The 9684-nt window shown below is 38.0% G+C and overlaps 1 protein-coding gene across 1 annotated transcript; it reads right to left on the bottom strand.

The window, feature by feature from the left end:
- Nucleotides 1-405: 405 nt before the first annotated feature.
- tdp1 (tyrosyl-DNA phosphodiesterase 1) lies at nucleotides 406-9537 on the bottom strand. The gene is made up of 16 exons (XM_023953658.2): nucleotides 9406-9537; nucleotides 8066-8659; nucleotides 7918-7961; nucleotides 7722-7777; nucleotides 7466-7562; nucleotides 6463-6497; nucleotides 5877-5969; nucleotides 5431-5601; nucleotides 5237-5315; nucleotides 4411-4587; nucleotides 4076-4124; nucleotides 3678-3744; nucleotides 2384-2491; nucleotides 1921-2023; nucleotides 1152-1257; nucleotides 406-609 (listed from the first exon to the last, which is right to left on the bottom strand). The coding sequence occupies exons 2-16, from the start codon at nucleotides 8655-8657 to the stop codon at nucleotides 536-538; spliced, it is 1851 nt and encodes a 616-aa protein (XP_023809426.1). The 5' UTR covers nucleotides 8658-8659; nucleotides 9406-9537; the 3' UTR covers nucleotides 406-535.
- Nucleotides 9538-9684: the final 147 nt, after the last annotated feature.

Below are 9684 nucleotides of genomic sequence, written 5' to 3'. Positions count from 1 at the left end.
GCTGCTTAATGCCACTGGAACACAGAAAATAAATGTACACCAGCTTTCAATTTAGTTGTTATATTGCTCCAACAGTTTTTCTTTAAGCAAATAAAACAGTCGAGACACCATAACAATCAGCCTTGTACAGAAGTAAAATGAGGTGTTTTGTCTACTTTAATCAGCGTCATGAAACAAAATGGAAAGTGTAATTCACTCTTCTGGGATCTGTTTACCTCCCGAAAATAAACACACATACATTACGTTTTATTAAAGTCATACACTTTTTCTTTAGGTTGCTATTTAACTCTAACTTATTTATTTGGTTAAATGCTACAAATTCAACACTGGAGTGGAGTTTGATACGCGCTCGTTGACACTTTTAAATAATAAAAACGTCACGGAGAAATAAAAACATTTTCAACATTAACATGGTATTGCCTTTTTATTTTTTATTTAGAAAATGTGAGACTACACTAAAGTAAAAAACAAACAAAAAAAAAACAGGATTTTTGAACAAGCAGCTACACACAGTACAGTTCAGTGATGGACACATTCAGGAGGGAATCCAGATGTTGCCGTGGGTGTCGGGCTCCTGGCTGTATGGAATATTCCAGATCCATGGTTGATCTGAAAATGTATTATTGTTTATTTAAAAGAACTCTCAGACACAGCTGAAAATGTTGTGACACAATGATCAGATTTTTTAAAAATGTGTCTCCTCAACGGATTCATTTATTTAAAATTTTAACATTTTTTTCTTTATTTAAAAAGAAAACTTTTTAAAATGAAGGGATTGGTAAACCTTTCATGCAGTAGAGATGATTTGTATCAGTAATGATCTGTAAAAATATGCAGATTTAAAAAAAAGAAGCTAAAAAATTAAGCTTTTCCTTAAAGGCACTGATCATTTTTGCTTCATATTTCTACATAAAAGTAACAAATATTTCAACATAAGATGGTACTGCATGTGATTAGATTAGATTATACAGGAATAACCTAATAATAGATTTTTTTAATGGTTTTTGTTTGTTTGTTTTTTGCAGTGGAAAATATTACATTTATATTTGTGGGAAGAAAGTTGTCAAGCTCAGCTGGGTTGACATATGTGGAATAAAACACTAGTTTGATGACGCAAAACTGCGAGTAGACTTCAAACAAAATGGCCGCACCTTTAGCAGCATAAGGTGTAGGTGGGAGGTCGAAAGGCACGAGGAACCCAGACGAGGACGAGGAGACTGGGAATGCACTCTTATCAACGGGGAATGTCTTCAAGTTCTGCCAAAAAAACAAAAACAACAGTGACATTTGGTTTCAACTGTTTTTGTCAATGCAGGCATACATGCTGAAGTACTGGAGTTTTTAGGACCCACACGTTCCTGTGGTGTTTCTCTCATGATGGAGGACATGTGTAAGGAGCGTTTTTTTCTTTATTCAAATCGTTGTGAATCAGGAGCAGACAATAAAATGCGGTTTGAAAAAGATTGTATTTGTGAGAATATGCTGGGCGGGCCACAAGTTCCCGGCTCCGCTCCATTCTGATGCATCCACTTGTAGATAAATAGATCCACGTACGTCTTTTTTTTCTTCGTCTAGCGATAGCTTTTATAACCCTCGCCATTTTGTCGCACCGCTAATGCTAGGTTGGGGTTGTGAGGGGACTGTAAGCTAGCAGAAGAGCTTGTAAACAGAGAGCTCTCAGGAGGGGAATAAGGACAGAATTGTTCTTCACCAACTGTCCCACCCATAACTTAAAGGTACATTTCTAATGAACTACTTCCGCTTTGCAGAAACTATGTCCTCGAAAATAACACTTTTTTTTTTTTTTGCAGTTAGGCTTAAAAAAAAGCACAATCAGAATTCAAAGACCACTGGGAAGGCTTCTACAATAGACCAAAAGATGGCTGAAGTGGATCTTTAAGTATCGTGGGCTGAACTTACAAAGGCTGATGGCACATAGAGGACTCCCAGCTCATACGAACGCACCATCACCTGGGAGTTGTTCTTCTCCAAGGCACCCCACGCTGCTTTGGAAAGGTTTGCACTGGCACCATACAGAGACCAGTTACATCATCAATCAATCAACCAACCAACAAATGAAACTATATTTACAAAAAAAGTGCTTCTCATACTTGCGCAACTTGAAGCGTTTTACAATTAAAAATAGAATCGGGCAATACATAAATAAATCAATAAAAAAGAGAGAAAACCCTGTCCACCCTTTACCCACCCCACTCCCTCCAATTACCCCAAACAAGCATTGATCCCACAATCAATTAATACTAATAAAAGTGCATTCTAAAGGAAACTTAAGGCCTCCTTCATGACATGTTACATCTCAGATTCTTCCAGAGCCTCTTAAAGAGCACGTAGTGAAAGCATCAAAAAAGCACTGAGAAGGCACCTCGTGACGAGGAACCAGGCGAGCTCTGTGAAATCTGGAGAAACCCTCATGTATGTCTTGATGTGAGGCATGGCGTGACTTCTCCCTGTTGCATTCGCCTTCCAGCGACTAAACACACAAACGTTCACAGGCAGTAAGAAAACATGTCTATTTAAAAAAGAAAAAAGGTTTAGCAAAACGTAAAAGGGGTTGGGTTATATAACTTTGCTTCTTCCGACTCGCTTTCGAAAAATGTATCAAACTTTGTTTGACAATCCTTATATATTTCAGTGTCATATGTGCAAATATGTCTATAATTAGAAGCAAATCTAATGTAGAGAAAGTATCATTTATTTTCTAATCAATTTATGAATTAAAATCTTAAATAAATTTAATATATCTATGTATTTTTTATTTTCTTTTATTTTTTTCTCTTGTTTTTTGAAAGGATTTGAAATAAACCACTTACTCAATAGCTGTAGTAATGCAGTTTGGTTGAAGGCCGTTTTTAAATCTGTGGATTGCAGCCTGCAAAGTCTTGATTTGATTTTTAAATTTGAAATGGTTTATTTCAAGCAATCAAACAAGAATAGTACGCAACAACATTACAATCATCAGTTATACATTCATACAATGACGTATCAAATTTGGGATAATTAGACATAAAATTAAATACTGCTTGAAATGCAGGTAACCATTTTATTACATGATTTGTCATTATCCAGTTCCTAACTATATCAGACAGAATTAAGAATCCTTAGGTATTAATAATGGACATGAAAAAGATTAATTACTTAAAATATGAAGTAAAAAATAACCATTTTAGAAATCAACATCAAAATCAGTCTGTGCATAGAAACGTTTCCCTGCTTCTCTGCATTTTCGTTCTTAGAGAAACTGTCTCTCAGACTTTACATCACATATCACTCTAATGTTGACTCTGAAACATAGAATATAAGAATTAACTAGCAGGTGATTTGCACATAAAATTGGCTAAACCGAGCCTCACTGAATGGAGAGTTATAAAAAGCACGAATCTAAAAAGAAAATTGATGAAAGCTTTTTTACTTCATTGCAGTTCCTACAGGAACAAATAAGGCTTTGTTTGCAGAACGTTAAAACTCTCCTATTTTATTTAAAAATATCTGTTTTAAGGGGTTTCTCTAACTTAAAATGTCACATAATTGCTATTAACTTTTAAAATTATTTGCAAGATTTAAAAAAGTTGTCTCTTCATTGCTTAAGTGTTGAAATGTTAATACATTAACACGTATTAAAGGAAGTGGTTGAATTTGATCGGTGCATGGGAACTTACTGGAAGTAGCCGTGAAGCCAGAGCTGTTTCTGAGCCGTCTGGATGCTGTAAGGAAGAGAGCCTCCAGCTGGAGAGAAAAAAAAAAACAAACCAAACAGATAAACTTACATAACACGGTTTTAGAGCCAGTTAACAAAAAAAACAAAAATTCTTTTAAATTTGACCTGTTCAAATTTAGTCTGTCTGCTCTGCTGCTGTGCAGTGTTCACTCACTGCACGTATGCTAACTTCCACTTCAATCTCGTAAATTTACGAGAAAAAAGTCGTATATTTACGCCTTTAAATCTTGTAATATTACTTTTTTTTTCTTTCTGTCGTACTTACACAACAATGAACTGCTGTGGTTTTGAGGTTCAATGTTAAGTTAAAGGTTCAGTTGAAATGACGGAAGCTCTCACCTGGATATCCTTCCAGACTCATTCTCACATCTTCCACAGCTGGATAGAGCTGTGAAGGAGAGGCCCATCAGTACTTCTCTTAGGTCAGGCGTCAAAGCTTTCTGACAGACCATAAAAACTATGGATACGCTCCTGACATCATGACACACAACTTGAAGGCTCTAAGCAGTCATGGAGTCAGTTAACATGTCTTTTTTTTAATAAGAACTGTTTAGATATAGCATTTATTCACAAACAAGAATCCATCTTAGTCTTTATTACCCTTCTGACACATAAAAATGTTCACTTTTGCTTTGTCCTTAAACAGAACATGTGGGGTAGACCGCAGAACATACCAACAGCACAGGAGGGTCAGGGCGTGAGGAGGATTTCCCTAAAGTTGTCATTGTGCGCTGGAACTCCCCCGCTAACCACTTGGTTTTATCCAGTCCCATCGAGCCGATGCTGGAAAACTGACCGATCACGGGCCACTTTTCCTCGCCGGGAATCGGATTTGTGTGCTCGTACAACAGCTAACAAAGAAAGGTAAAAAAAAAAAACATAAAAAAGGAAATTGAAACTCAGAAAAGCAAAGGATTCTGCTGCTACGTTAAAAATGATGGCACAGGTCTGATCATTTTGATTAAATTAGAATAAATAAACGTTTTTCAGACACATCAGCGAACTTTGCTATACACTGGAAAAAATGTCCTTCAAGTTAAAAGTATAGAATACAAGATGTTTTTCCTTTGTTAATAAAAAGTGAAAAAAAAAGAAAATATCTGCCAATAGAACTAGAATTTGTCTAGGTGAGATTCCTTAAAATAAGTTGTGATGTCTTACCATATTTAGGTGGTATTTTCTTAATATGTCTTAAATAAATAAATAATAAATAAATAAAGGCATGTTGCTCAGGAACGAGTTTCAAAATCCTTTTCCTTAAAAATATCATATTCTAAGCACTACAACTGTCCAGCTATCCTTACTTCTACACCATAATCATCTTAAAGTCAGACCAGTATTACACCTCTCAAGATCCATTTGTTTCAATTATATGTCGAATGTTGAGTCAAATAAAACTTTCCAGTTTCCCAAAGTTTCCTTAGGTCTGTTTTATTGAAGATCTGTCAAAACTCACAAATAAAGTAAACAATCAAAAGATAAAGGAATAAAGTGGAGGACCTTCCTCAGCCTTAGATGTCCCCAGCGCTCCATGTCTGGACCCACAAACCTCCCTGGAGTGGAGCCGACCAAATACACCCTGACAAAAGAGTCCGATGAGATCCGGCTATGATCCTGCTGTATTTGGTATGACTGTGTGTGTGTGTGTGTGTGTGTGTGTGGGTGTGTGTGTGTGTGTGCGTGTGTGTGTCCACCTCGTCTCTGACAGGTCGTGCTCTTTGATGCGCTGGATCCACTCCTCCAGTTCTGGGGCCCGGTATGAAGTCAGGTAGTCCAGGAGGTCCCTTTTGAAAAAGGTGGGCGACTCGCCTGCACTCCAACCGCTGCCCGCTGGTAGCCTTGGAAACAGAGGACTCATCCACATCCTAGCACGGAGGACGTGTTTTAGAAGCAGTTTCCAACATAATCATGTTTAATCAAGCTTGCATTCAGTCCCTCTTCAGCCATTATTCAGTCCACAGGAGATGAAATATTGCAGCATCACCGGAGGCAGAAAACGTAGAGAACAATAAAGCAACAGCTGCTTCAGCTTCAATCACTAATTGAACTTCTCTGCATAGAAAATATCGTAATGGTAATCTTCATCAGATGGTGTGGAACTTAAGAGCCACAAGTAACTAAATATAGAATAGAGACCCACCCCTGTGTCTTTTGATACCAGTCGGCTCTGATAAGGTTTGATGTGAGGATGATGACTCTGAAGCCTTCTTCGTACCACAACAACATCATCTTCCTGCACAGACAAGCAACATTGAGATACATCTAATTCTAACTCATTATGAACTAAAACAATTCTGACAATCACCCACAGCTGTTAAAGATCTAAAATGGAATATGATTAATTTTTTTCTATAATAGTTAAAGTACGCTGTAATGGAAAAATGCAAGAAAAAACCGATGACCATCAACAGAATATGTTTTTTCTTTAGAACAAAAAAAAAACCTCTTATTTTCTGTTTTTGAAACAAGAAAATTAATGAAGTAATCAGGAAAAGTTAAAATTATAGCACTTCTGTATATTGTTTTATTAAGTTATATGATAATATTTTGTCATTTGAATAAATCCTTCAGCCCTGGTTTAAAAAAACACTCAAGAAGTCATGCAGATAGAAAATGTTGCATGTTAAAGCCTATTTTATTTGGATTATTAAAGCACATTTTAAAGAAAACTCCATAAGAAACACACTAACACAGTATGTAAGTCAATAAAACAGAGGTTTACTTACGTGTGGTGAGTTCCAAAAGCGATGTCCAGTTTGGCCTGTCGACAAAGAATTTAATGGAACAAACATTATCTGCTGCAGTCATTTAGGAAATACAGATTCCATTTGATTAGCTCTTAAAACCACATTTTAATCAGTCAACGTAGGTATAACCGGATCAAAACATGCAAACTTATAAAAAGAATATAAATATTTATATAATTTTAAGGGTTTTTATAGCTGCAGCTGAAAACATTATACATTTAAATTTTAAGAGCGTCAAATGTGAATTCCACTTCCTGTTTAGAAACAGCAACTCAAATCATAATAATTGAATCTTAAACAGAAGAGGAATAAAATCAGCGGTTCTGCTGTAGGAACAGTTTTCCTCAAACTATTACTGAATTGAACAAGTACTGAAACTGGTCTGTTGGGGAATGAAACTAACCATTTGGGCTGTGTCCAAACTGGAGGTCTGCATTCGTCCTGCATTTGTCGGCGTCGTCACGGCGGCGCGACAAGTGCTATCCAAATTCAACGACTCCTTCAAATGCGGCCAACAAATACGGCCTTCTTTTTTAACGATTTCTAGGATCGGTCTGGTGTATCCTTTTATGCTGTGCATATCCCAAGAGGTATTGCGGCTGAACCTGGAGATTTTCTGACAACAATGGCGGACTTTGAAGAGGGAGCCGGAGTTGGAAACCTTTTCATAATTACACCTCCAAGATTAAAAGTTGAATCAAATAAGCCAGGAAAAATTTTGACCTCCACGCCTGGTTCACTACTCCTCCCTGTTTGTGACTAACGGTTGCTAGGCGACAGGACACTTGCTGATGTAACGGCTGGAATTATCCAGAGGCTAGACTCGTCCAAATTTACAGCCGTTAACATCCGGCCCACCCGCTCGACGAAGGACCCGGCCAACATCGCCCGGGAAGGCCGCGGCCATTGGAGGATGCAGCCCTCGAAGTTGGAGACAGCCCTTGGGTTAAAGAACAGCTTTGTGCGTCAATGCTTCCCGTACCTGACAGAAGCGAACATGAGGAAAGGCTTGAGCCTGCTGGAGAAGCCGTGCTTTCGCCTCCCTCTTATCTCCATGTACGATCAGAACCGGACGATCTCTGAAAACACAAACTGAGCTTTAAACCAAACAACAGTTACCCGTGTGTTTTATTGGATTACTTACACTCAAGTAAAACCTGCTTTTGTTTGACATGAAGCTGAAGTGCTGTGAAACAGCAGAGCAACTGGAGTCATGAAAATGTGGATGTGAGACTTACCGAAACTCCGGTGGGTATTGCTGAACCATCCATGGAATGTCAAAGCAGTAGTTAAACTATAAAAAAACAAAGAAAGGATCACTTGAAACAGAAGATACTTCAGTTTCTTAGTGTCTTTCCCTAAAGGCCAGTTGATCGAAAACAATTCAGTCAGTGGAAGTGAGCGGAAATTTGTGATATAAATCTAGTGACATACCTGAACCGACTCTTTCAGGGTTCCAAATAAGGGGGAGAGAATGTCTGCACACAAAAAAATTCCCGTAAAATTCCCATAAATAGCTCGTCAGTAATGGAATGTGTATTACTAATGATGAGGAGTTAATCCTAGACAAATGCAAACTCACCCCTGATGTGCAGCGCCCCCGTGTTGTACTTTTTGTCCAAGCCTGTGACTTTGTTGAGGTAGAACCTGTAAGTGTCATTAAGACAGGGAATGTTGGATTCAAAGAAGTCCTCCGGCTCGTCGATATAGTAGAGTCGTCCATGGGGGCTCGGTGGACGCTCTTCTTTCACTTTTGGTTTCTTTGTTTTGGGGCTGGGAGGTGCTTTCTTTGGCAAATGACTCTGACTGTTGTCCTTCACATCTTTGTCATCGTCATCACTGTCCGACAGGGCCCAGCCTGTGCCCTCTGAGGCATCGCTCTTCCTCTTTCCCGCCAGCGAGGGGCTTCGCTCACACTTCACCGGATTTAACTGGTTCTTTGCAGCCGACCGTCTTGCTTCAGAACCCAGTGTGAGTGGAGCTGCTGCAGAAAGTGGTTCTACTTTTACCTCCACAGGAGCTGACACCTGGACTGGAGAGGGGGACCTGACACCGGATTCCGCTGGCAGACGGGACTGGGTTGTTGTAGTTCCAGAGAGAGGAAGATCTTCCTCCTCATCATCATCATCACTACTGGAGATGGTCCACTTGCCATGTTGACTGTCCTGAGACATCTCTAAGAAAAGAGAGCAGAAAGAGGAAGAAGGGAAGCTATTGGCAAATGATTTAGTTTTTTTAGGCTTCATATTACAACAAAAAGTACAGAAAATATGCATCCGTTTTACTTAAGACCACATAGATAGATATTGATTAATAATCAATATCTATCAATATCTAATATTGATTAATTGCAATAAACAGACTGGATGTGTTTACACACATTTTGTTTATCTGAATACTGGTCACTTCAGTGTTTATCAGATTTCTTCCAAAGTGTATTTAGAAACATAGGACTATAACATCTCATAGTTAAAACAAACTTATGCTTTCAAACACAGTTACAGATCTTTTAATCCACATTCTCACGCGCATGAGAACAAAAGAAAACCCAATACATCATGCAGGAAGAAATCGGATTTATTAAGGACAAATCTTATGTGAGTGGTGAATCACGATTTTATATTATTCTGCTAACATTGTCACTTTTTTAGTTAGATAACTCCAGAAACTAGATGATGATCAGATTTTTGATGCATGCAAACGGGCTAAAACGTTAACCGACTGTCTGATAAATGTACAAACATCCCAAACCTGCACAAGAGATCAACTGAATATCATGAAAACAAAGCGAAGATAATAAAAATAACGCTACAAAATTAAGCGCAATCATTGTTAGCGTTAAATAGATTAATAAAAAAAAACGAATAATGTTGTATGTTGAACTAAAGAAGCGTTTTGAAATGCGTGTCGTGTTTGCTTTACCCAATTCAGTTAAAGAGCAGCGGGACTATTTAATGCAGCGAATAGATATCACAACTTTTCTGCAGCACATCCACTACAAACAACAGCGTGACTGAGTTGCACCCACAAACCCCTTCGTCTAGAAACACTCGCGAATTACGAAGTTCCGCCCCCCGTAGTTTCTGATCGTAAAAATAAATAAATTATGAAAAATAAAATAAACACTAATAAGTAGTTAAATAAATGAGTGCCCTACAAGAAATATTTACTTTTTATTCAGATATCCACATGAAAAATTCC

Source organism: Oryzias latipes, chromosome 3, assembly GCF_053564925.1.
Source record: "Oryzias latipes strain Hd-rR chromosome 3, Olatipes_Hd-rR_3.1".
Lineage (NCBI taxonomy): Eukaryota > Metazoa > Chordata > Actinopteri > Beloniformes > Adrianichthyidae > Oryzias > Oryzias latipes.
This window is presented reverse-complemented; position numbering and strand designations above follow the sequence as displayed.

Coding starts and splice junctions, on each gene's coding strand:
- tdp1 (XM_023953658.2), bottom strand. CDS start 8,657: ATGTCTCAGGACAGTCAACATGGCAAGTGGACCATCTCCAGTAGTGAT. Junction 6,498..7,465: donor CTCATGTTCGCTTCTGTCAG/GTACGGGAAGCA, acceptor CTTTGTCGACAG/GCCAAACTGGACATCGCTTT. Junction 5,602..5,876: donor TGGTATCAAAAGACACAGGG/GTGGGTCTCTAT, acceptor CCTCCGTGCTAG/GATGTGGATGAGTCCTCTGT.